This window comes from Salmo salar, chromosome ssa24 (assembly GCF_905237065.1).
Source record: "Salmo salar chromosome ssa24, Ssal_v3.1, whole genome shotgun sequence".
Classification (NCBI taxonomy): domain Eukaryota; kingdom Metazoa; phylum Chordata; class Actinopteri; order Salmoniformes; family Salmonidae; genus Salmo; species Salmo salar.
Window position 1 is genome coordinate 28,040,749 of NC_059465.1, and position 27,796 is coordinate 28,068,544.

Sequence of the window (27,796 nt, forward strand, 5' to 3'; positions counted from 1 at the left end):
AGAGGATCTTTGTTGCAGGAATATTGTAGGCTACATAAAAGTATTTTGTTGATACAGCCTCTAACATAATATCAAATAAAAAAAATTATATTAAATGTAATACCACCTATGTCATCTACAGACTGGGATGTCCACTGTGCACATGTCCACATCTCCAGGATCGTTTGGCTGAACATAAATACCCCATACATGTAGGTGATAAGAACTACCGCATGGCGAACCACTCACTACAAGTCCCTACACCAAAGCAATCCTACCTCAGCCTCAATTAGAAAAGGTGACCAGCTTAAACAACTGAACCATAGGGAAAGCTTATTTAATTTTTTTTTTTTAACTAGGTAGGCCAGTTGAGAACAAGTTCTCATTTACAACTGCGACCTGGCCAAGATAATGCAAATCAGTGCGACAAAAACAACAACACAGAGTTACACATGGAATAAACAAACGTACAGTCAATAACACAATAGAAAAAAATATATATACAGTGTGTGCAAATGTAGTAAGATTAGGGAGGTAAGGCAATAAATAGTCAATAGTGGCAAAATTATTACAATTTAGCATTAACACTGGAGTGATAGATATGCAGATGATGATGTGCAAGTATAGATACTGGGGTGCAAAAGAGAAAAAATAACAATATGGGGATGGGGTAGTTGGGTGGACTATTTACAGATGGGCTGTGTACAGGTGCAGTTATTGGTAAGCTGCTCTGACAGCTGATGCTTATAGTTAGTGAGGGAGATATGAGTCTACAGCTTCAGTGACTTTTTCAATTCGTTCCAGTCATTGGCAGCAGAGAACTGGAAGGAAAGGCGGCCAAATGAGGTGTTAGCTTTGGGGATGACCAGTGAAATATACCTGCTGGAGTGCGTGCTACGGGTGGGTGTTGCTATGGTGACCAGTGAGCTGAGATAAGGTGGGGCTTTACCTAGCAAAGACTTATAGATGACCTGGAGCCAGTATGTTTGGCGACGGATATGTAGTGAGGGCCAGCCAACGAGAGCATACAGGTCACAGTGGTGGGTAGTATATGGGGCTTTAGTGACAAAACGGATGGCCCTGTGATAGACTACATCCAGTTTGCTGAGTAGAGTGTTGGGGGCTATTTTGTAAATTACATCGCCGAAGTCGAGGATCGGTAGGATGGTCAGTTTTACGAGGGTATGTTTGGCAGCATGAGTGAAGGAGGCTTTGTTGCGAAATAGGAAGCCGATTCTAGATTTAATCTTGGATTGGAGATGCTTAATGTGAGACTGGAAGGAGAGTTTACAGTCTCTCCAGACACCTAGGTATTTGTAGTTGTCCACATATTCTAAGTCAGAACCGTCCAGAGTAGTGACGCTAGTCAGGCGGGCGGGTGCGGGCAGCGATCTATTGAAGAGCATGCATTTAGTTTAACTAGCATTTAAGAGTACTCGGAGGCCATGGAAGGAGTGTTGTATGGCATTGAAGCTCGTTTGGAGGTTTGTTAACACAGTGCGTCTGCCAATAAGAATGCGGTGATTGACAGAGTCGAAAGCCTTGGCCAGGTTGATGAAGACGGCTGCACAGTGCTGTCTTTATTGATGGCGGTTATGATATCGTTTAGGAACTTGAGCGTGCCTGAGGTGCATCCATGACCAGCTCGGAAACCAGATTACATAGTGGAGAAGGTACGGTGGGATTCGAAATGGTCGGTAATCTGTTTGTTAACTTGGCTTTCGAAGACTTTAGAAAGGCAGGGCAGGATGGATATAAATCTGTAACAGTTTGGGTCTAGAGTGTCTCCCCCTTTGAAGAGGGGGATGACCGCGGCAGCTTTCCAATCTTTAGGGATCTCAGACGATACGAGGAGGTTGAACAGGCTAGTAATTGGGGTTGCAACAATTGCGGCGGATATTTTTTGAAAGAGAGGGTCCAGGATGTCTAGCCCAGCTGATTAGTAGGGGTCCAGATTTTGCAGCTCTTTCAGAACATCAGCTATCTGGATTTGGGTGAAGGAGAAGCGGGGGGAGGGGGGGGGGGGCTTGGGCAAGTTGCTGCGGGGGGTGCAGAGCTGTTGGCCGGGGTAGGGGTAGCCAGGTGGAAAGCATGGCCAGCCGTAGAAAATGCTTATTGAATTTCTAGATTATCGTAGATTTATTGGTGGTGACAGTGATTTCTAGCCTTTGGAATTAGTGCTACAGGATGCAAATTTCTGTTTGAAAAGCTAGCCTTTCCTAACTGACTGTGCATATTGGTTCCTGACTTCCCTGAAAAGTTGCATATCGCGGGGGCTATTTGATGCTAATGCAGTATGCCACTGGATGTTTTTGTGCTGATCAAGTCAGGAGTGAACCAGGGGCTATATCTGTTCTTAGTTCTACATTTTTTGAATGGGGCATGCTTATTTAAGATGGTGAGGAAAGCACTTTTAAAGAACATCCAGGCATCCTCTACTGACGGGATGAGGTCAATATCCTTCCAGGATACCCGGGCCAGGTCGATTAGAAAGGCCTGCTCGCTGAAGTGTTTTAGGGAGCGTTTGACAATGATGAGGGGTGGTCATATGACCGCGTACCCATTATGGACACAGGCAATGAGGCAGTGATCGCTGAGATCCTGGTTGAAGACAGCAGAGGTGTATTTGGAGGGCAAGTTGGTCAGGGTGATATCTTACGGATTTAGGGTTGTACCTGGTAGGTTCCTTGATAATTTGTGTGAGATTGAGGGCATCTAGCTTAGATTGTAGGACAGCCGAGGTGTTAAGCATATCCCAGTTCAAGTCACCTAACAGTACGAACACTGAAGATAGATGGGGGGCAATCAATTCACATATGGTGTCCAGGGCACAGCTGGGGGCTGAGGGGGGTCTATAACAAGCGTCAACAGTGAGAGACTTATTTCTGGAAAGGTGGATTTTTAAAAGTAGAAGCTCGAACTGTTTGGGCACAGACCTGGATAGCAAGACAGAACAATGCAGGCTATCTCTGCAGTAGATTGCAACTCCGCCCCCTCTGGCAGTTCTATCTTGATGGAAAATGTTGTAGTTGGGGATGGAAATTTCAGAATTTTTGGTGGCCTTCCTAATCCAGGATTCAGACAAGGCTAGCACTTCAGGTTTGGCATAGCGTACTAAAGCAGTGAATAAAACAAACTTAATAAAACAAACTTAGGGAGGATGCTTCTGATGTTAACATGCATGAAACCAAGGCTTTTACGGTTACAGAAGTAAAAAAAATTAGAGTGCCTGGGGAATAGGTGTAGTACTGGGGACTACAGGGCCTGGGTTAACCTATACATCTCCAGAGGAACAGAGGAGGAGTAGAATAGAATAAGGGTGCGGCTAAAGGCTATAAGAACTGGTCATCCAGTGCGTTGGAAACAGAGAATAAAAGGAACAGATTTCTGGGCATGGTAGAATAGATTCAGGGTATAATTTACAGACAAGGGTATGGTAGGATGTGAGTACAGTGGAGGTAAACCTAGGCATTGAGTGACGATGAGATAGGTTGCATCGCTAGAGGCACAAGTTAAGCCAGGTGTCACGTCCTGACCAGTATAAGGTTAATTGGTATTGTAGTTTGGTCAGGACGTGGCAGAGGGTATTCGTTTTTTGTGGTTCGGGGTGGTGTGTTTTGTTGAAGGGGCATTTGGTTTAAGTATTCCGGGGTTTTTGGGCACTGTTTGGTTTTCAGGTATTCTATGATTTGTCTAGTATGTCTGTTTCTATGTTTGGTTAATTGGAGTTGGGACTCTCAGTTGAAGGCAGGTGTTGTCTATCTGCCTTTGATTGAGAGTCCCATATATGAGGGTGTGTTTGTTATTTGTGGGTGATTGTTCTGTGTTGAGCCTATGCTTTGCCAGACTGTTGGTTGTTCGTTCATTCTCGTGGTTTGTTATTTTGGCATTCATTTTGAAAATAAATAAACGTCAAGATGAGCCTGCACTTACCTGCTGCGTTTTGGTCCTCCATTTCCAACGACAAGCGTGACACCAGGTGAGGTCACCGTGTGCATGGGGGGTGGGACAAAAGAGCTATCTAAGGCATGTTGAGCGGGACTGGGGGCTCTACACTGAAATAAAACAATGAGCCCCAACCCAAAACAGCAGTAGACAAGGCATATTGACATTAGAGAGGCATAAAGCAATCACAGGTGTTGGTCGAGAGAGCTAAGACAACAACGGGTAAATGGTGATGAATGGGCAGAGAGGGTCAGTTAGGTACACACAGTACCTGAGTTCGAAGCTGGGGCTGACAGATAAACAAAATGAGGTACAGTGTTAATGAAACAGTCCAGCAGGCATCAGCTGTGTAGCCGAATGATCATAGGTGAGTCAGGGAGACGTTTGGTAGTTGTTACTATGCTAGGCAAGTGGGAGACACGGCGTTCAGAAAGCTAGCGGGCCGGGGCTAATGTAAGTCACTCTGGATAAGAGTGTTTGCTAAATTACTAATTGTAAACATGTAAATGTACAACATTTGGTGAATCCAGATTGTTATGATATTCAGTCCATTTTCCACTTCCACACCCCGCCCCTAGATGTCATCAGCAACCAGGTCACATGCTGAGTTCTGCCAGCAAGTTAAAATGATACATGAGATGATTGATCACACACAACATTGCCTTTAAATTTCAATCACACTGTAACACTAAACTTCCGCGATACCGATTAAATAGAGCCCACAAACGTCAATGAACAAACGGATTGGTCTGGACGACTAGAGTCAAGACTGAGCTAGCCCTGGACCTGGTCAATTTCACTTGGTTATTATACATCTGCAAAACAGCTAGTTGTTCTATGGCCAGTGCCTTTCTTTTGTATGTTGCACATGTGCCTCTGCCTGCTAATTTATTCAAACCTCTTTGTGCTTGAATGTTGAGCCATCAGAATGGGTAAGCTGGGTTAGGCACCATTATCATACTATCTCCTGTGCTTAACAGCTGTCCAATTACTGACACAGGCTGGACTGCCTCTATAGGTCTGAGAGAACCTATGTTCCCTTTTCTAACCTTTATGGTGTCATGTTGGGAAAATGGATTGAAAAACATCCATGTGATAGCAGAAGATGCCAGAAGGGCAATGCAAACACAAAAGGCTGGGATTAAACAATACGAGGAAGAGAACATGTTAAATATATCAAGTAGCCAAATCATTTTACAGTGATAGAGATGTTATGAAAAACCACACTGTTGATTTTGTAGTGTACGTATACATCATTTATTGTCAGATTTTAAAAACATGTCTCTGTGTATGTATCATAAATATACCAATAGATACAGTACACGTTAGACATTCTCAGATGGTATTTGTTTTCAAGTGATCAGCTCCAAAGCGAAGTTTTACATCTTTGAGATATCATTACCAGTGAGACATTTTCAGTGTAGTGTGGGATGCACTTTGACAATCATGTTCTATCCCCTCTTAAAATGGAAGTGCATCAATATACACTCTTTATCATCTCAGTTTAAGTAGTTCCTTTCAACACTAATCACTACAACTTTTGTGTCCTTTATATCAATAAATAATATGGATGATAATTCACAAAATATACAGTACATCCAGTGCTTTGACACGTAAAGGAAGACGTGGCTACAGTTTATGCTTAACATAAAGAGCAGGTGACTGCCAACAAAAACAAAGACTTTGTGAAGCGAGAGGCTGCACGCCTCCGCATTTGTTGCCATGCAGCTACTGTATTATGTTGCAGGAGAGATATGTGAACTCCCATACACTTGTGCAGATGACAGTATCTGTGTTGGTGCTGACGAGGGCAGCCTCTTGCCTCATTCTCTCTGCAATATCTCTGGCCACAGTGGTGATTGTGATCAAAAAGGTTAAATAAAAACACATCACATCATATTGCTGTGTCTCAGTGGTTGTTGTGGAGACTTACAACATCTTATGTAGGACTTGACACATGCAGAAAGAATGCCCCAATTCACTACAATGCTGGGAAACTTCTCAAGAGGAATAACCATTTCATAGGCTTTCTAGGCTACTGTCAATTGAACATTATGAGGTGGTTTCATTATGGGGTGGTTTCCTGGACACATTAAGCCTAGTCCTGGACTAAAAAGCAGGCTCAATGGAGAATGTTCATCTAAAAATATTTTAAAATCTGTTTCCGGGAAACCACACTTATAGATAACATAAGCCTTCCCTGTGGCTCAGTTGGTAGAGCATGGTGTTTGCAACGCCAGCATGGTGTGTGCAAAGCCAGGGTTGTGGGTTCGATTCCCACGGGGGACAAAAAAAAATGCATTGGATGAAATGGATGCATTCACTACTGTAAGTCGCTCTGGATAAGAGCATCTGCTAAATGACTAAAATGTAAAAAAAATAACAAACTTAAAGGGCCATCTGGAGTTGCTACATCAACATTTGGACTAAATTCATGATATAGCCATTGTATGTTAAATAATATAACTCATAAATGCTTAAAGAGCTTAGTTCAACTCTCTTACCTCATCAGAACCTAAAATGTTTGTATACAAAGCCAATGTAAACAAACACTGTATAGCTTCAAAACACAGTTAAATCTATAATTTTGATCTCATGGATGATCAGTCATTGCATCCATAGCTCTGTCTATGAATTTTAGTGTAGTTTTAGTTCTCAAGCCCCATCCCATCAGCTGTTTTGTTATTTGTTATTGTTTGAACTGTGTGCCCTTTAAAGCCTGCTTTACACAGTCACAGAGAATTAAGGATTTTTATCAAAAAATATCCAAACCTGTCCGCAATTCTATCATATCCTGCAGCAGTATGTTAGCCAACTTGATTATCACTAAAATGCAACACTAAAAGGCAGCAATAGCTCATCTGTGTTTTGGCCAGATATAACAAATTATGTGTTTCATATGACTGTTTAATAACCCTGTTAGAACATTTGAGCATCGTTATTACTATTCTCTGTGGGTTTCTCCCTCACATTTCTGTGGCGATAACATCCTCATAGTGTAACCCTGAGCTGTGGATGTCCATGTCAAACTCCGGTCGACTCTCCAGCTCTGCTGTGAGCTCCTGCAGGATCCTCTTCAGGTCTTGGTTCTTCTTGTGCATCTGCAGATAGTTGAGCTGAAGCTGCTTCTGGTACTTGATGACTCTGTCCTTCTCCCTGTTCCACGTCTGTCTCTCATGCTCAAAGCTGTTCGACAGCCTCTCCTGAGTCTCTCTCTCTTCCCTGAGCTCCACTTTCAGTTTCCTCACCTCTCTCTGGAGGGAGTCAGTGCTCATGCTCCCTCCAGTGCCCCCACTCTGGTCTGACCTCTCCTGGGCCTGGTCTGACCTCTCCTGGGCCTGGTCTGACCTCTCCTGGGCCTGGGCCTCCAGTTTGGCCTTTTGCTGCTGCCTCTGTTCTTTTGCCAGGGCCAGGTCCTTTTTCATTTCATTGATGTCTGTCTCCAGTTTGTCCACCTTTGCTCTTAGTAGATCAGCCTCGTTCTTCTTGCGCTGGAGCTCATTTTGGCATACCTGTGGTGGAATATATGAATTGTGTCATTATCAAATGCACTTTGCTATTGAACATGGAGGTCAAGTAGATAATGGCCTAGGTTTAACATTGTCACTCACTCTTAAATGCAATTTACATTGGCTAGTGTAGCGGCTGAAAATTAGTAAAGAAATCTACTCTGTTTGCATATCATACTTCCTCTGATTTTCTTTTAAGAAAAGAGAAGTAGTACCTCGACATCCACACTGCGAGAGCGTATCTTTTCCTCTTGCAATTTGTTCTGCTTTTCCAGTGCCTCCATTTTGGACCGGGCCTCCTTCAGCGAGGCCTTGAGGCTGATGATGTCCTTCAGCCTGTGAGTGACACAAGCCTGGGAGTCCCTGAGTTGCTGCTTCAGCAGCGAGATCTCCCCAGCCTTTTGGCAGACCTAATAATACATGGAAAGAGTAAAAACTGTGTTGAACTAGTGGTTGCTTTTGTCCAAGACATTTTTGAAATGTCATAGACCGTGGCGTTCAGTAGCTATAACTCGTTTTTCCTAGTGACCTGACCAGAAAATACATTGAGCCCTAGTCACAGTCTACAATTAGCCCTGAGTCTTTCATGGTATGACCATATGGTCAAAACTCCTGGCTCAACTGCTGGCCACTTACCTCCCACTGGGTCTCCTCTAAGGTGGGGTCTAGTTGGTTCTTCTCCATCTCAAACGACATCAGTTTGACCTCTATCAGGTCCTTCTCCTGGGTCATCTGGACCAGCTCGTCCTGGAGCCTCTGGTTGTCCTGCTGCAGCTGGCTGACCTTCAGCTGCAAGGCCTGGTGGTTCTTCACGGCCCTCTGGGAGACCTGCCTGAGCTTGGTGGAGCACCTCTGCTTCAGGCCCTCCATCTCCTCAACACAATACCTCTGCTTCTCCTCAAACAGCTGGCACGTGTCCACCTCTTTCTCCTCAAAGCTCACCTGTAGCTCCTGCAGCTCTGTCTCACTTTCCAGCAGCCTCTGCTCCAGCAGCTCAATTATGGACTCATCTGTGGAGATGGGTGAGCGATTACAGCCCCCCATCTCCTCCAAGAGAGGGCTAGGCTGCTGAGGTGAGGGGAGGGAGACGGTGTCCCTGTTAGCCTTCGCTGCCCCTCCATTGCTTAGAGCTGTGACCCTGGCACTGGCACTTATGCCATTCCCGTTGGACCATGTAGAGAGGGGGGGCTGCTGGGGATGGGTCATGGCATGGGCTGAGCCTCCTGCACACTGAGTCAATGGGCCTGTGGAAGCACTGTGGCTCCCACTGGTGCTGTGAGTAGGCAGGCTGGACATTGAATCCTGCCCAGAGTCTGAGAGGGAGTCTCTGGTCCTCTCTGGGGGACTAAGGAGATGGGTGAGGTTGTTGTGAATCTCTGTGGAAGAGGTGCTCTTGGGGATGACTGGCTTGAAGGCTGTGGGCCGGATCAAAGCCTTGTCCATATTCTAGAGGTAGAGGAAGGAGATGGAACAAATGAAGTCGATCAGATAACATGTTGGTTTGGAGAACCAATGGAGATGATCATGTAAGCAAATAATACTGCCAATGACTAATCCATCATTTAGTGCTGGGGGAACAGATTATATCCACCCAGAAATGTGAGATTTGTACATGTAAACATGCAATGTATGAATATACAGAATACATGAAACTGTCATGAAAGATATGTAACAAGATATTTCTGTCTGTGCTGTCTAGAAACACCACTAGTTATACCCAACCTCCTCCTCCACCTTGTTGTACTGTCTGAGAAAATATGAAAAGCCCTACTTTGTGATAATACCTTAGAGTCGATTGGTGCGTCAATTTAAGTAACATAATTTAAAAAATCCCCATAACATAGAGATATCTGTTTTTTGGCATTGGATGCATCTCAATCCACTGCATCCGCCTATGTCGCACTTCTGCATCTGTGGTGAAAGGTGACAGAGCTAGAGCAGTGTTTGTCAGACCAAGAGACATCCCGAAAATCGGTCTTCTCACAAAAACGTCTGTAGCGTAGGAACGGTTTGACCTACACAACTATTATGACCACTCCATGGAAAGAGGAGACTCTCACAAACATGATTGTCACAGGACTCATCTGAAGGTAACCGGTACCGGTTTTAAAAATGAATGGAGGTATGAAGGTAGTTTTGTGCCTACCCCAAAAAAGGGTTAAATATGTGTAAAAAAATACAAACAATATTATCTGATCTTTCTTCTATCTCCTAGATATAGGACAGACACATTTCAAAACCTGGTTTCTTATGATTTATTTTTGGACTGTTTATGTGTTTATGACAATTTCTGAATGTGTTATACAATGTGTTTCTCTGGGCTATAATAGTAAAGGCCAAATTCAATATTTAATTAAAATACATTTATACCTAAAGGGGTCCTAAAATCGAAATCAAGTAGCTAAATGATCCATAGTATAACCACCTTAAAACAATTCCATATGTCAGCTTAGAACCCTTAGATTTACAGGTGTTAATAATGTGTGGCACTGTTAAGTGTGAGGTAAGCTTGTGGACTCCTGTCCAGCCATAAAGGCCCGGGCATGAAGCGCTTTGAGAGACTAGTCAAGTATCATATCACCTCCACCCTACCTGATACCCTAGACCCACTCCAATTTGTTTACCACCCCAATAGGTCCACTGACGATGCAATCACCTTCACACTGCACACTGCCCTATCCCATCTGGACAAGAGGAATACCTATGTAAGAATGCTGTTCATTGACTACAGCTCAGCATTTAATACCATAGTACTCTCCAAACTCATCATTAAGCTCGTGACCCTGGGTCTCAACCCCGCCCTGTGCAACTGGGTCCTGGACTTTCTGACGGGCCGCCCCCAGGTGGTGAGGGTTGGAAACAAGATCTCCACCCCGTTGATCCTCTACACTGGGGCCCCACAAGGGTGCGTTCTCAGCCCTCTCCTGTACTCCCTGTTCACCCATGACTGTGTGGCCATGAATGCTTCCAACTCAATCATCAAGTTTGCAGACGACACTACAGCAGTAGGCTTGATTACCAACAACGACGAGACGGCCTACAGGGTGGAGGTGAGGGCCCTCAGAGTGTGGGGTCAGGAAAATAACCTCTCACGCAACATCAAAAAAACAAAAGGAGATGATCGTGGACTTCAGGAAACAGCAGAGGGAGCACCCCCCCATCCACATCGACGGGACAGTAGTGCAGAAGGTGGAAAGTTTTAAGTTCCTCGGCGTACACTTCACGAACAAACTGAAATGGTCCACCCACACAGACAGTGTGGCACCTCTTCAACCTCAGGAGGCTGAAGAAATTTGGTTTGTCACCTAAAACCCTCACAAACCTTTACAGATGCACAATCAAGAGCATCCTGTTGGGCTATATCACCGCCTGGTATGGCAACTGCACCGCCCTCAACCGCAACGCTCTCCAGAGGGTAGTGTGGACTGCACAATGCTTCACCGGGGGCAAACTACCTGCCCTCCAGGACACCTATAGCACCCGATGTCACAGGAAGGCCAAACAGATCATCAAGCTCAACAACCACCCGAGCCACTGCCTGTTCATCCCACTATCATCCAGAAGGCAAGGTCAGTACAGGTGCATCAAAGCTGGGAACGAGAGACTGAAAAACAGCTTCTATCTCAAGGCCATCAGACTGTTAAACAGCCATCACTGTTTAACCAACATACAGACTCAAATCTCTGGCCACTTTAATAAATGGACCTAATAAAGGTATAACTAGTCAGTTTATATAACGCCACTTTAGTAATGTTAACAAATCCTGCATTACTCATCTCATATGTATATACTGTATTCTATACCATCTACTGCATCTTGCCTATGCCGCACGGCCATCGCTCATCCATATATTTATATGTACATATTCTTATTCATCCCTTTACAGTTGTGTGTATAAGGTAGTTGTTGTGAATTTGTTAGATTACTTGTTAGATATTACTGCATTGTCGGAACTAGAAGCACAAGCATTTTGGAACACTCGCATTAACATTTGGTAACCATGTGTATATGACCAATAAAATGTGATTTGATTTATTCAGAGAGCAGTGTTTGCATAAGAACATCACTGATGACATCTTACAAAATATCAAGGCATTGCAATATTTACTGTGATTTTCTTTAATAAAATATAGCCTACCCATTCATTCTTGAAGAATATAACTTATAATGCCTTCATGAGCGCACAATCATAAGGTTATATAAGGTTATTTTACTCAATTGCTTGTTTTTGCTGTCATTTTAACAAATACGGTATAGTTTCAAAATGTTTACAATTATTATTTCAATCTCTTGGACTGTCAGTCCTTTCACCTAGCTATGTCTATGGCTTTGAGTGTGGTTACGTGCTGCTGCAGTTAGGCTGAAAAAACTAACTCAGAATTGTGGCTTTAGTTATCAACCTTGGAGATGATTCAAAAAAGACTGGACAACACAAGGCTTGGTGCTTCAACAGAGGAAATGTGGTTGTTTGCTACAGTACCTACTGTGCTTGTCTGATCTTGTGTTTGAAGTTGTCTTACTGGTTATTAATTACACAACACAGGCATATTCAAAATGATGTTGAGCAAGTCAGTCTCACCTTCTCCAGTTTCCCAGACATAGGCAGCAGTTTAGGTGTCACTCTACTGTCTGGTTCCATATCAGTAGAATGTCCCTCTCCTACACGGTCTTCTGTTGGGACGCCTCTGTGGTGAGTCATCCGCGACTTCTGGCTCACCTTTAAGTAAAATAAGTCCTCACTCCTGCCTGCCTGAGAGATGCCTTTAGTGGTGTGGTTGGAAGACCCCTGAGCAAAGCTGTGCTTCAGTAGGCCATCCAGGCTCCGGCCTGTTTTCCGGGGATGGCCTGCCTTCTTTAGTTTGTACTCCGTGGCCTGACAGTGCTTGCTGTGGAGACTGGGACCTGAGATGAAGCTGCTGACACTTCCCATGGTCTCTGGGCATAGGTGAGGGCAGAATAGATGTCCTGGCAGCTTTAACGTATGCTGTTGAAGAGGTACTTGGAGTGGGTGTTATACTCTTGACCCAAGGGCAGTATTGTCAATGTTTCCATCTGCAGGGAAGACATTTCGATTTCAGATGTTTTGTTATTATTGTATTTTGTGAATGTAATTTTGTTCTATAAAGGCATTTATTTTCTGCAACAACCATACTGTAGACCGGCGGTAGGCCACGCTGTTCCTGGAGTGCCACTGAGCTAATTAATCAGTTCAATGATTGCCTAAATTTAACACAACTGGTCTTCCAGGTCGGTTAAATCAAAAACATGAAGTACCTGTGGCCCTCCAGGACCAGGGTGGCCTACCCCTGCTGTAGACGTACCCTCTCTTCCTCACCCCTGCCCTGGGAGATACAAGGTCCCAGATGTTGCCAACCATGATCTATAATCCTCTAGGGAACAGACCTATAGTGTATTTTCAGTTCACACTAGTTACTAATAAGTAGAGGTCTCTGAAGTGAATGGTATTGCCTTTGGGCTCCCCAACCACCTGGTGTCCTTTCTTTAAGCATAATGTCCACAGGAACAAAAGCATGGTTTCAAAGGGCCAACTATAATAGTCCCATTAAGTAGTACGTAGCTGACGGCTAATCTGTTGAAAATCATTATTTCCACAGTGTGGCTGGCCTGAAAGACATGCATAGCTGTCACTGTTAATGCTCTTCATGATTAGAGCATTGTGCAAAGTGCAGTTGTTTTGATTGAATAAGGAGCGTTAGTTTTGCACTGTTTGTCTCTCAGGAGGAGATGAAAAGATTGACAAAACATGCACCTCTTTTGCTCATCTTATGTTTTCATAGAAAATGAAATAATAGCTATGTGGACAAGGAGTAGAATCACAATGGACAAAAGAGAATACAGCCACTTGGCCACTATCCAATACAGCATGTAAGAAAAAAACTGATCTTTAGCTTCATTCAGGATGAGGATACATTCTACATGACTATAATGTTTGGTATGGTTCCCTTACAATGCACAAATAATAGCTAATAATTATTTAGATTTATACCTGTTCAAGTACAGAACAAATGCCAGATGCCACATGTAAACAATCTTTGACATCGTTTTTCTCCCCTCCCCCTGTTGTCTGTCTGGTTGATGTATCTCAACTAATTCTCTCACAATCCCTGTCAAATTCTACAATTCACCACCAGAATTGATCACAAGACTAGAAAATATTCACATTGACTTACTGCCACGGAAAAGCATCCATCTAGCAGACTAACGCTGTGCAATCCGCCCAGTCCTGGAAATACCACGTAGCTGTGTTTGTGTGTCTGAGTGTGTGTGTCTGAATGAACCAATCATGCAGTGAACACATCACCACGCCAAGAGGGTACCATTCTGAGGGGGTGGGTCTTCCTTTACTGACATGTAAATTCAGGAAGGCAGGAGATGGGACCTTGGAAGCCCCCCCAGGGGATGGGGTGTACAACATGTGCTCCTTTTACACCGGCACACGCCGCTCAAGTGATTAACTCCTTTCCTCACAATGGATTCTTTACACTCCCAAACTCCCTGTGCCCCTTTTCTCCGTCAACTGACTGTGTAATTACCTCCCCTCCCCTCTCTGTTCCTCCCCTCCCCTCTCTGTTCCTCCCCTCCCCTCTCTGTTCCTCCCCTCCCTTCTCTGTTCCTCCCCTCCCCTCTCTGTTCCTCCCCTCCCCTCTCTGTTCCTCCCCTCCCCTCTCTGTTCCTCCCCTCCCCTCTCTGTTCCTCCCCTCCCCTCTCTGTTCCTCCCCTCTCTGTTCCTCCCCCTTCTCTGTTCCTCCCCTCCCTTCTCTGTTTCTCCCCTCCCCTCTCTGTTTCTCCCCTCCCCTCTCTGTTTCTCCCCTCCCCTCTCTGTTCCTCCCCTCCCCTCTCTGTTCCTCCCCTCCCCTCTCTGTTCCTCCCCTCCCCTCTCTGTTCCTCCCCTCCCCTCTCTGTTCCTCCCCTCCCCTCTCTGTTCCTCCCCTCCCCTCTCTGTTCCTCCCCTCTCTGTTCCTCCCCTCCCCTCTCTGTTCCTCCCCTCTCTCCGTTCCTCCCCTCTCTGTTCCTCCCCTCTCTTCTCTGTTCCTCCCCTCTCTTCTCTGTTTCTCCCCTCCCCTCTCTGTTTCTCCCCTCCCCTCTCTGTTTCTCCCCTCCCCTCTCTGTTTCTCCCCTCCCCTCTCTGTTCCTCCCACACTGCCCTGCACCCACTCTGAACAAACACCTCTCTGGCTGAAGAGAAAGAACCCCTCTCTTTCTTTTTCTTCTGAAGTGTGCCAGTCTTTGTGTGGACTCTTGTCTGGTAATTGATGTACTCCTATTAAACAGAAAACACCATATTTGAGTGTAAAATACATAGCTACACTTTAGAATAAAGGGCAAATGGTGCAGTAGTAGTCAGTGGTGAAAAAGTACCCAATTGTCATACTTGAGTAAAAGTAAAGATACCTTAATAGAAAATGACTCAAGTAAAAGTGAAAGTCACCCAGGAAAATACTACTTGAGTAAAAGTCAAATAAAAGTATTTGGTTTTAAGTATACTTAAGTATCAAACGTAAATGTAATTGCTAAAATATACTTCAGTTTTAAAAGTATAAGTAATTTCTAATTCCTTATATTCAGCAAACCAGACGGCACGGTTTTCGTGTTTTTTAAATTTAAGAATAGCCAGGGGCTATCTCCAACACTCAGACATCATTTACAAATTAAGCATTTGTGTTTAGTGACGACCAGATCAGAGGCAGTGGGGATGACCAGGGATGTTCTCTTGATAAGTGCGTGAATTGGAGTATTTTCCTATCCTGCTAAGTACTTTTGGATGTCAGGGAAAATGTATAAAAAGTACATTATTTTCAATACTTTACACCACTGGTGCTGCTGCTGAGGGCTTTAAGCAGCTTTGAGTTACATTCAGTGCTGCTATATCAGTTTAAGCTCGGCCACATTCTCAGCCTCTGTAGAAGTAAGCCCTTGTTTTAGACAAGCAGCCTAAATTGTTTCCACCTTTTAACATAAAAACCTTAATTGATCAACTTTTCCATGATAGGATGTTGATCAGAGGAATATATTGCACAATGTTCACAGATGGACCATTATTGATTTAAGGATATGCAGTCCAAGTGCTCTGCATTAGCAGTAGGGCAATATTTCCTTAAATCTGTGGTTTATTGCACTCATTTTGTCTGTCTCCACTAAACCTATCAGAGAGTCTTCTTGTATTTAGGAAAATGTTGTAATTTCATCAAGATTAGGCCTACATCATCGAAATGTGTATATATATTATAAACATCCCTTTGACCCTCAGGACTTCTAGGATCACCATGATTAAGGTTTTCAGTCACTGGAGAAGGATTGGGGTGGGTGGGGGTTTTGTGGCGACACTGAGAGTGGGGTGTGAAGGGAGTGATCTCTTTGAGTGAGTGTGTGTAGTGGGAAGAAGGGTTGCTGCTGGTTCCCCCAAGCCCCAGCTGACCTGCCTGACACAAAGCCTTGCCACACAGAGGACCAGCTGGCACTCAGACAGCCACAGTGACACACGTAGCCAATCCATTACCTCATAGAGGCTAGAGCAGGGTCATAAAGTACAGGATTTATACCTCAAATCAAATCTAATTTTATTTGTCACATGGGCTGAATACAACAGGTTTAGACCTTACCGTGAAATGCTTACTTACAAGCCCTTAAAAAACAATGAAGTTCAAGAAACAGAGTTAAGAAAATATTTACTAAATAAACTAAAGTAAAAAATAAAAAGCAACACAATAAAATAACAATAACGAGGCTATATACAGGGGTACCAAGCTGTTTAAAGGCATAGCCAACTTAGTGTATGTAAACTTCTGACCCACTGGAATTGTGATGCAGTGAATTATAAGTTAAATAATCTGTCTGTAAACAATTATTGGAAAAATGACTTGTGTCATGCACAAAGTAGATGTCCTAACCGACTTGCCAAAGCTATAGTTTGTTAACAAGACATTTGTGGAGTGGTTGAAAAACGAGCTTTAATGACTTCAACCTAAGTGTATGTAAACTTCTGACTTCAACTGTATTTTGGTTATTAATAACTAATATAATGTATTAAAAACATCAGTCTGACTTGCTGTCCCCTCGTGGCACGTAGACTGTGAATAGGGAGAGGAGACAAGATGATCAACATTTTTAGCCTTAGGTCCTCCCAGTCATGACACAGCCATTATTCCAGGCTCACATAAAGGGTGTGTGTGTGTGAGCCATCGAAAAGGGTAGTACATGGCAGCAAAAGCATTTCCAGTGTGTGATGAGGTGAATAATTGAAGATGAAGGACCCGTCTCTCTCTCTGTGTAGCCTGTCAAGGATCCCCCTGACATCGCTTGACATCGTCAGGGGTGGCAGGTAGCCTAGTGGTTAGAGCATTTGGCCAGTAACCAAAAGGTTGCTGGATTGAATCCCCAGGGTGAAAATCTGTTGTTCTGCCCCTGAACAAGGCAGTTAACCCACTGTTCCCCGGTAGACTGTCATTGTAAATAAGAATTTGTTCTTAACTGACTTGCCTCATTAGATATAAAAAATTATCTGTTATTCATTGTGTAGAAAGTATGAGTAATCTTCTTTAAAATTAGACTGTACTGAGAATGATGTGGGAGGCAGAGACAAGCATCTATCTTTCACTGTCCCTCGTTTTCCCCTGCTATCAGTCCATCCAGGCTCTGCATGCACTAGTGTGATGTCTCCTCCTTAGAGCATACAATGGGATCTAATTGGACGATCCACTTAGTACATTACTGAGGAGGCTGTGAGTAAATGACCCCTTAGCGCTGAAGAGTGTATCGCACATACTTACTGCCACTGAGGGAAGAGTGAGTGTCTGTGTGTGTGTGACATCAATCAAAATGTCAACTTTATGTTTGAATATGAGGTTGCATGATTTAGCTGCCGGTGGGTATTTTGTAGGCTACCCTAAGTGTCTTTCAATAAATCATTTTGAGTAGTTGAGGAAAGGGCTTTGTGTGGATGGGGGTCAAGGTTAAATGAGTGTTGTGATGAAGTGAACATACACTATACTCATTAATACAGCATTATTGCTTTTCATTGAGACAAGAACAGCCAGGCCCATTTGAATGGAGACCTATCTCTGAAATTAGAATGCTTGCCTGAAGCGATTCGACACTCTGAAATTAGACATTAGGCTGACAAACAATCAACTTCTAGAGAGGAGGATGTCCATTCTATCCATTGTATTTCTGGGCTGCCTGCTATTTACATTGTGAAAAGCATTTGCATAAGCCTAGCAGCTGGGCTCCAAGCAAGGATAAACGTGTCTTTAATTGAGTCCAAATGGTACCCTTTACCCTTTAATGACCATGCCGCAAAATGACAAGTGCTAAAGGCTTAATGTTTTTTTATATACATTTCCTTATTGAGCCACGTTATCCACATTCTACATCAATGATTGTTCTCTGATGGCTGAACACTTAATGTTACTGGAAGTGCCTGGAATCTATCCAAAAATCGTTTTAGAGAGTTGTGTGTGTTGTCCGTTAGATGCTACAGACCAGTAGCTTTTCCGTAATCATGAAATATTTACTTAGGCTTTTATCTCTGAGTTGGTCTAAAAATGAAATGACAGTGAAAATGTATGGCAGCAAATATTATTATTTTTAGAATTTGCATCATGCCCATTGTCCATGGCCAATTTGATCTTAAATCTTGTTTTTGATTCGTTTTTTTTCGACTAACCTGCATCTAAAACTGAAACTGCAGTGACCCGTTCCACTTGCAACAGAAAACAAAAAAGGGAGTAGGATTTTAAAGTATCTCTAGGACTATCCTCTTTCAATAATGTAGAACCACAGACTGAAAGCTTGTGGACCCAAAAAAAGATGAGGCCCTTTTTAAGACAAGTGACAGGAGTGCCTACTGAGATGCATTAGAGGAGGAGTACATTTAACTCCAAACTTTGAAGAGCATTGGCCATGCTAGGTAGAAAGTTCTATTTTGTTGGTGATGGTTTTACACTGGCTTAAACTCAAAGTCTTGAATCAAGGGGCTGAATACCCTGTGACAGAGCTGTTAGGTCTGAAGTAGAGCCAGGCCTCTTATCTGGACCAGCCATTAGTTACACAGAAGCCGTGGTTACACCTTGCGTTAACAGGTGGTTGTCCTCATCTGATTAAGATGATCCGATCATAATCTGATTGGGATTTGTTGCATCTACACGACTTAAAATGTGTCTGTTATCTGCCCACTGCGTCCGCATTGTGACCAGATTCCCTGGTCCCTCCCTGTATGCAAATTATTCCAACCTGTCTTAGACCTCTTGGTATGACAACAAGCTGTATAAATCAACAGAAAATAGCACACTTGTATAGTCAATAGTTTTATACTCTCATCATTACAGCCTACTTTTGTTATCAAACTATTTAAGACTGGGTGTAGACAGTCCCGATAATCTTGACCTGTCCACAGCCATACAAATAAATATTCAGAGAATCTCTTCGATCCCTAAAAAAAGTTACCACACAAATGAGCTGAGTATCTGGATGTGTTAACAAAATACAATTATTAGACAATATAAATAAAAATTACACTTAGGCCCTAATGCACACAGTAAAAACAAAAACAGGTTAATTAATTTACAGAGTAGACTACAAAGTGCATGGCGCAATGCATTATCCAAACCGATCTGGACAGGGTTGTTCTTTATGCATGAATGTTTACATACATTATCTTTATATAATTGTAATATTGTATTGTAAATAAGCTTTAGTATACTGTAGGTCTAAACAATTCCAAAGCATAAAAAGTGATATGCTGGGAGAACAATCATGGTTTAGTTTCCTCCAAATCATTCATCAATGATAATTCGCTATGATAATTCGATAATTCGGAACCTCAAAATGATAAACACTGGTGTAGCATGAAGGCCACGAGCTTTGGGGGCCAACTCTCCCCCCCAGAGGTTGGACTCCTCAGACAGCATATTAAGAAGTCATAAGGTATGATTTTTTTTCTGGACACTTCTATAACATGCCATTGTCACGCCCTGACCCCGAGGTATTTTGGTCAAGGTGTGTCATGTTGGGTATTTTTCCTTGGTTTGTTTTCTATGTTTGCGTTATAGCCTTGTGTTAGCTCTATGTGGGTTATTTATATGTTGGGTTCTGTCGATTCCCAATCAGAGACAGCTGTCGCTAGTTGTCTCTGATTGGGATCACATTTAAGTTCCTCTTTCCCCCACGCTGTTTGTGGGGTGTTGTCTCTTTGTGTTTGAGCAAGTTAACGTATCGGCCTTGTCTTGGTTTTGTGTACGTGTTTATTTCAGTGTAAAGAATAAACATGTGTTCGCTCCCAGCTGCGTTTTGGTCCGCTTCCTCATCACCCGACGTCGATCGTTACAGCCATTCACATCCAAAATACATATTTGCTTAAAAAAGTGAAGTTGTCCTTTAAAAGGTCCAATCCAGCCATTTGTATACCAACATCAAATAATTTCTGGGTAACAATTAAGTACCTTACTGTGATTCTTTTAATTCAAATGGCTTCTTTAAACAAAAATTGTTTCTTAGCAAATAGCAATTTCTCAAGCAATAATTTTTTTTAGGACTGTGGGGCGGGGGAAAGCTGTTTTTGGCAGAGTGGTTTGATATTCTTATTGGCCAAAACCCCATCCCACCAAAACATGCTGAAATTTCAGGAGGACTTTTCAAACAGCTCTTACACTAAAATGGAATGATCACTATTCACAATTTCACAGTATGGAATTGTATTTAAAATACAGGTAAATCATAGTTTTACTGCACTGGGCCTTTAACTAGTGTTTAAGGTTAACATTGGCTGTTTGTGCAGCTGACATTTGAGGACTTAATGTACTTTATGTTCAGATTTTTAAAGGAAATAAATGTATGCATATTTGGGTGTGGGGAATCAATGTTGTGTTCTCATTCACTGTGCTAAAACTATAGCAATAGCATCCCTACATTAGCATCGCTGAATCAAGCCTTATATACACATGCTGTATTTGGGTATCTGGGCCAGTTATTTTGAGAGCTTCATTAGCAGGTTTTAATGGTTAGTCTGAAGAGACTGCAGATGGAATATAAGAAAAGACAGTTATGTGCTGCATTCCAAAGCCTGTCATCTCCAGTTTCTCTACACCCACATGTCTTCCTGTATCCATTTTTATTCCCAGCATAAAGCTGCACGACAATGCATGGCTGAACGTGTCTGTGCAGGTGCCCTGTTTATCCAATATCTAATCTTGTCACCAGACCCTGTATTTAAACCTGGCTGCAGGTTTCAACACATAATGTTCCCAGATGTCACAATGGTTTGACGTTTTGGCAGCGTACACTAATCTCCTTGTTTGATGTACACTGGTGTGGTAGGTTGTCTGTTAGGAGAATAAGGATCTATTTCTGTGTCATGAATTGTGTCTAATGAATACGTGATTTGATTTATTGTTATTATTATTATTGTCTTGCGTTTTCCAGATAGAAATACAGTTTATAAATTTAGTACAGCAACACAGATGCCCCCTGCTGTAAACTGTCATTTTCTGTTTCTTCTATTCACTATCAAAAGCTGTAGTATGTAACATTTTATTGCTCCATATTATATTGATAGTTATAGTTTCAACAACAGAACTTGATAGTGTTTAGAGGCAGTAGAAAGCTGACACCTCAGTCAGGATCAAGGTGCATGTACTCCAGAGAGTTGTTCTTTAGAAAACAAGCTAAACACCTGCACAAAAGGATCAACTTTTCCACTCTTTAATTGTTAAAATACATGTTCTTCTTCAACCATAGACTGCTAAACATCTCCTCTGCTTACAGCAAAGAATTGCCGAATCAGAACACAACCAAATGCTCGACTTCTTTCCAGTGCCTTTCCATTATTTCCTAGCATGTTTGCCCTGGGCTAGTCAATATGATCTACTTGTAGCCCATCACATCCAGTTTAGCAGCCATAACATGTTGAGCCTGAGCCGTGAGAGGACCTACCTCCATTACTGAGTGCTGTGCTGCTTTCCTGGGTCTGACTCTTTCCTGTAGAGGATGGCTAGAGCTGGTGAAGTGGGACACACAGGCGCAATGTTTCCTTTGGTGTTTATGTATCTTTGTCCTCTCAGCCCGTATTCGTCTCTCCGTACTGTGTGTTCACTTCATCCCATCGACCAGGAAGTGAACACTGTCATCCTCCTACAGAAACGCACTATTTTGCTTTCTCCCTCTTTTTCCTTCTCCTTTACCTTGTTTTCTCCCACTCTCTTCGCTACCACTCACTCCCCCTCTTTCTTGCTCCCTCCTCCTTTCTTTTCCACTCACTCTCCTTTCATCCTATCTCTGGAGCGGTATTTCTCCCACGCCTCTCTCTCTCTCTCTCTCTCTCTCTCTCTCTCTCTCTCTCTCTCTCTCTCTCTCTCTCTCTCTCTCTCTCTCTCTCTCTCTCTCTCTCTCTCTCTCTCTCTCTCTCTCTCTCTCTCTCTCTCTCTCTCTCTCTCTCTCTCTCTCTCTCTCTCTCTCTCTCTCTCTCTCAGCCTAGAGGTTCTGTTATTCTATACAAACATATCAGCCCATTGTTCTTGTTGGATGGGCCCACTGTTCTTGGTGGATGCCTCCACACTCTTCTAAAGCTATTCCTAAGCACAGTGTGCATGTAATTCTACCCACAGTGCCTTCAAAATGTCCAATCTCTGTTGTATTACTTGATGTTTATAATACAGAGGAGCAGGCAAATCTATCATGAGTTAATAAAAACTTAGTACGTAACAGCCTACACAATGTCTCTACTCATTATACAGTTTGTGAGTATTAGGTAGACTTGTGTGATGAAAACAGGGTTGGTTATATATGAAAGATAAATTCTGACAATGCTCTGGAGCTGATGCTTTGACTCATCCTATGTGTGTCCTGGTCTTAGCACTCAGTGTTCAACTCCTGAGGATTATACCTGCTTCACTGTGTCTCCCTGGTCTTAATGCTCAGTGTTCAGCTCCTGAGGATTATACCTGCTTCACTGTGTCTCCCTGGTCTTAACGCTCAGTGTTCAGCTCCTGAGGATTATACCTGCTTCACTGTGTCTCCCTGGTCTTAATGCTCAGTGTTCAGCTCCTGAGGATTATACCTGCTTCACTGTGTCTCCCTGGTCTTAATGCTCAGTGTTCAGCTCCTGAGGATTAAACCTGCTTCACTGTGTCTCCCTGGTTTTACCACTCAGTGTTCAGCTCCTGAGGATTATACCTGCTTCACTGTGTCTTAATGCTCAGTGTTCAGCTCCTGAGGATTATACCTGCTTCACTGTGTCTCCCTGGTCTTAACGCTCAGTGTTCAGCTCCTGAGGATTAAACCTGCTTCACTGTGTCTCCCTGGTCTTAACGCTCAGTGTTCAGCTCCTGAGGATTAAACCTGCTTCACTGTGTCTCCCTGGTCTTAACGCTCAGTGTTCAGCTCCTGAGGATTAAACCTGCTTCATTGTGTCTCCCTGGTCTTAACGCTCAGTGTTCAGCTCCTGAGGATTAAACCTGCTTCACTGTGTCTCCCTGGTCTTACCACTCAGTGTTCAGCTCCTGAGGATTAAACCTGCTTCACTGTGTCTCCCTGGTCTTAATGCTCAGTGTTCAGCTCCTGAGGATTAAACCTGCTTCATTGTGTCTCCCTGGTCTTAACGCTCAGTGTTCAGCTCCTGAGGATTAAACCTGCTTCATTGTGTCTCCCTGGTCTTAACGCTCAGTGTTCAACTCCTGAGGATTAAACCTGCTCCGCTGTGTCTCCCTGGTGTTAACGCTCAGTGTTCAGCTCCTGAGGATTAAACCTGCTTCACTGTGTCTCCCTGGTGTTAACGCTCAGTGTTCAGCTCCTGAGGATTAAACCTGCTTCGCTGGTTTCTCCAGCCCTCTTCAATAATTCACACGGAGAAATTGTGAGAGAGCTGGCAGACGCTCTAACACTTAAAAGGCTTCGAAAACAGACTGCGAAATTAACTGTTTAAATCAAGTAAAAAGGTACAAAACTGATGGCTAAACTGTGGCTCACCTTACACACACAAGGATCTCTCAAATAAGACACACCTGCTGTTCCTTCAATAATTAGGTCAACTAACCAAACGGATACAGAACCAATTAGGGAAGGGGTGCAATTGACATTGCAGCTATCGTATTGCATGGAATAAAGAATGGTTAAAATGAAAGGGAATCTGAATATAACATGTTTAATGCAATAAACAAGCAATAAACACATTCCTTAAAAAAATGTCCTTCACAGATAAACTCAGTTTATTAGGTACACCCATCTAGAACCAGGTCGGCCTCCCTACAGTCTGAATTCTTCGGGGTATTCTACGAGGTGTCTGGAACGTTCCACAGGGATGTTGGTCCATGCTGACCTGATGGCATCATGCAGTTACTGCAGATTGGACAGCGGTACATTCATGCTGCGAACAGCCTGTTCCATCTCATCCCAAAGATGCTCTATTGGGTTGAGGTCTGGGGTCTGTGCAGACTGTGCTTGCCACTCAAGTAAACTGAACTTGCGGTCATATTCCAGGCAAGGTTTTTCCACTCCTCAATTGTCCAGTGTTGGTGATCGTGTTGAGGTCTGGGGACTGTGCAGACTGTGCCTGTTACGGCCAAGATCCTTTTAACGTGTAAATTCGGATAGTCATACTTGCTTCGCCTTCAGGTTGTTGCTAGTAAGCAGGCTAGGTAGTGCTAGGTATCAACAGCAAATCCAGTAGGGGCAGGAAACTGTAGTGAGCTTCGATTGGTCAATAGCAACACTTTGTCGCAAGAGTATTTGCATAAAGTTAACTTTTCCCCAACTTTGGTCCCGCCCTGTTTAGCTCCCTCGTCCATTCTCGCATCGCCCAACAGTCCACCGCCCACTTTGCTTCCTTCATTGAAAATGAATGGGCTTCCGTTGTTTCATCGCCCCCAATGTGCTATGTGTCTCTCTTATGTGAGCTTACACGATTCTTGCCATTCTCCTTCCACCGCTCTCATCAATGAGCTGTTTTCACCCACAGGACTGCCGCTGACCGGACATTTTTTTGTTTGTCGCAGCATTCTCGGTAAACCCTAGACACTGTTGCACGTGAAAAGCCCAGGAGGACGTTTCTGAGATACTGGATCTGGCGCACCGATGATCATACCACTCTCAAAGTCGCTTAGGTCACTGGTTTTGCCCATTCTTACATTCAACCGAACAGTAACTGAATGCTTCAATGCCTGTTTGCCTGCTTTATATAGCAAGCCACTCCCATGTGACTCACTGTCTGTAAGAGCGATCCAGTTTTGTACCTAATAAACTGTCTGGTGAGTGTATATTCTTGTTCATAACAGTTATGTAAAAGGTGAATTAATGATCTGCGGGATGCAGGTTAGAACCCCCACTGTGGTGTTGGTTGATGGAAGACACATTCCAAACCTCTTATAATAACTCGAACAAGATGTGCTGCAATAAAAGGGACTACTTTGTAACAGTTGATGTTCCAGTATAGTTTGCAAGCGCTTTCTCAGTTAAAAAAAGAACACAACAAAACATTTTGTTTGTCTGAGCACGTTTGAAAATGACTGTTCCAGACTCCAATACTTCTAGTGTGCCAATTTGTATTCAATGAATTCTGCCTTTTCTTCTTTCTCATAATTATCTGTAATTAAAATCCAGGAAAAAAGCCAATAACACTATCCCATGCTCAGTGGTGTAAAGTAAATCTCTCTCCTGTCTGCGCCAGATGCAGGGCAGCTCTCCGTTCTCTCTGCCGAGACCAACGTGAGGTGATCATTTCATTATGTGGTTCGCTGTGGAGGGTGAGTGATAATGATTGGGGGAATAGCTTCTTGTTTACTCAAAGTCATTGTAGTTAGTAATGTCATCTTACGCACTGTGCCACCTGGCTCTGGGGTCTCTAGAGGCTTTACAGGTGTGTGTGTGTGTGTGTGTGATTTCTCTTTCAGACAAAGTCAGGGTTTTATATTCCCACACCTGTTTTATTATTCTGCTCTCTGTGGGTGTGAACGTCTGTTCAGGAGTTGTCTCTGCCGAGTCCCTAACAACCAGATGTTCCTGTTTTCAGGGGAAATGGAAAGAGAGCCTTTGACATGACTTCTGCTGTTGGACCTAAACAAGGCGACACCCCATCTTACCTCCTCTCCACATTTACTGGATTGGTTGAACAGTGCAGAATACATTTTTTTTTTGTTCTCGTCACAACCAGTATGTAGGGGATCTAGTTTCAGGTGTGTCTATTACACCTGCTATGTTACGTTCGTTTAGGAGTAGCTGTTTGTGCACTTTAGCTCAAAGACGTCCTTTGAGGGGCTCTGGGTGTTAAAGTAATGGAAGACTTACTCCTGACATGTTCTAGCTTGCTCCTGTAGTAATATGTATGTTGAGGTGCTTAGTAATATATGCCATTTAGCAGATGCTTTTATTCAAAGAAACTTACATGCATACATTTTACACATGGGTTGCCCCAGGAGTCAAACCAACAATCGTGGCATTGAAAGCACCATGCTCTATCAACTGAGCCATACAGGACCACAAGAGCTGGGAGCTGCAAATTCAAATTGATCGCACTGTTTAAGAAATCTTCTGACAAAGCAGTGATGTTAAGAAATAATTAACAGATGTTAAGTTTTTCCTCAATATGCTGAATTGTTAAATGTGATGCTTTTTTTATTCGCATGATTTTGATCATTGTCCTGCGACAGCACGTTGCTGATGAGTGTTATGTTGTCCTGTCCGTATTGAAAGGTGGCATACTAGGCAGCATAGAATGGGTAAAAGTCACTGACATACCAGCAAATCAGTTGTAGCCTTGTGTCTATTGTGGCCTTATGGTTCAATAGTATTTTCCCCGAATGTTTATGACCACATTAAACACACGCGTGCGCGCGCAAACACAAACACACACACACACACACACACACCAATAATCTTTGTGATGTGCAGAGAAAGCCCCAGCATAATGTGCTTTATCCTGCTGGCAGAGGAGCCCTCTGGTGGGGTTTTGTGGGGGTTGTAGTCCAGGCCTGGCCAGTCACAGCTGACCAGTCAACCAGAGAAGCCGGGCCTCAGATCTTACATCTGGATGCCTCCAATCCAAAATCTACGGTCACATACAGGGCTGTTATCTGTTTGCACATATGCCTTTTGGCAGCCTGGAGGCAAGCTGCTGCAGAAGCTGCCATCTACAAACCCAAGACAAAGGAGTAACAGATAGTGATATCACATCAGTTCCCTCCATCAGTATAGAATGATGTGTTTGCTCATAACAATTCCCCTAAACAAATAGAGATTATAAACTGGGTCCTTCGAGCCCTGAATGCTGATTGGCTGACAGCCGTGGTATATCAAACCGTATACCTCGGGTACGACAAAACATTTCTTTTAACTCTTCTAGTTATGTTGGTAACTAGTTTATAATAGCAATAAGGCACCTCAGGGGTTTGTGATATATGGCCAATATACCACGGCTAAGGGCTGTGTCTAGGCACTCCACATTGCGCGAAAAAACAGCCCTTAGCCGTGGTATATTGGCCACATACCACACCCCCTCGGGCCTTATTTTTGTTAAATGTAACCTTTGTTTAACTAGGCAAGTCAGTTAAGAACAAATTCTTATTTAAAATGATGACCAAACACAGCCAAACCTGGACGATGATGGGCCAATTGTGTGCCGCCCTATGGGACTCCGAATCATGGCCAGATGTGCTACACCCTAGATTCAAACCAGGGACTGTAGTGATGCCTCTTGCACTGAGATGCAGTGCCTTAGACCACTGCGCCACTCAGAAGCTCTTAAATCTTAATTGAACAAGTGTTTCCATAACATAAACACGTTATGGGATAACTTCATATTGATATATTCTTGATTTCATGTGCAATTACATTATTGTAATGAATGCAGGAATATTCTGTGCTTCACAGGAAATGGCTTCCGTGTTGGGCGGTAGACAGCTATGATGACAATGACAACTCGGTTTAATTACAGTAAACTGCTCCCTGTCGTTCACTCTATCTTTACCAAAGTAATTTACATGGAGACTAAAGGGGTTTGTGTGTAGTACCCAAAGGCTCTATATCATGTAAACGGTCTCTTTGGAAAGAATCCTCTCCTAAGGTGCTAGGCTAGAATATCCAGACAGACGTCTGATGTAGATGCTATGGTGTGCGGCTGCACTAACCAAGCTAAAGGGCCTCCAATAGCCAGTCGACCTGGGTCTTAATGAACTATTCTCTTTCTGCAACTGAATCCTCCTCTGTGTGCAACAGCTTGTACACCTGGTGCAGCAGGAAGGGTTAGAAGAGATTATATTGACAGAAGTTGTCTTTGGAGAAAGAGAGCACTGGAAGAACAGGAGGGGAGAAGAGAAAGAGAGCACTGGAAGAACAGGAGGGGAGAAGAGAAAGAGAGCACT

The 27,796-nt window shown here is 43.4% G+C and overlaps 1 protein-coding gene across 3 annotated transcripts; it reads right to left on the bottom strand.

The window, feature by feature from the left end:
* Window positions 1–5,158: 5,158 nt before the first annotated feature.
* LOC106585365 (leucine zipper putative tumor suppressor 1) lies at window positions 5,159–21,694 on the bottom strand. 3 transcript variants are annotated; one of them, XM_014171476.2, is made up of 5 exons: window positions 21,381–21,694; window positions 12,013–12,485; window positions 8,070–8,879; window positions 7,649–7,843; window positions 5,159–7,436 (listed from the first exon to the last, which is right to left on the bottom strand). In XM_014171476.2, the coding sequence occupies exons 2-5, from the start codon at window positions 12,361–12,363 to the stop codon at window positions 6,891–6,893; spliced, it is 1,902 nt and encodes a 633-aa protein (XP_014026951.2). In that variant the 5' UTR covers window positions 12,364–12,485; window positions 21,381–21,694; the 3' UTR covers window positions 5,159–6,890. The 3 variants fall into 3 exon arrangements, with proteins under 3 accessions (XP_014026951.2, XP_045562972.1, XP_045562973.1); XM_045707016.1 differs by lacking the exon at window positions 21,381–21,694 and adding an exon at window positions 13,625–13,896; XM_045707017.1 differs by lacking the exon at window positions 12,013–12,485.
* Between the last annotated feature and the right edge of the window lie 6,102 nt (window positions 21,695–27,796).

Bases quoted from the DNA above. Each gene is read 5' to 3' on its own strand.
- LOC106585365 (XM_014171476.2), bottom strand. From the start codon at position 12,363: ATGGGAAGTGTCAGCAGCTTCATCTCAGGTCCCAGTCTCCACAGCAAG. The intron at 8,880-12,012 runs GTGAGACTGACT...CTCTACCTCTAG, and splicing joins TGTCTGGGAAACTGGAGAAG to AATATGGACAAGGCTTTGAT. The intron at 7,844-8,069 runs GTAAGTGGCCAG...ATGTATTATTAG, and splicing joins TAGAGGAGACCCAGTGGGAG to GTCTGCCAAAAGGCTGGGGA.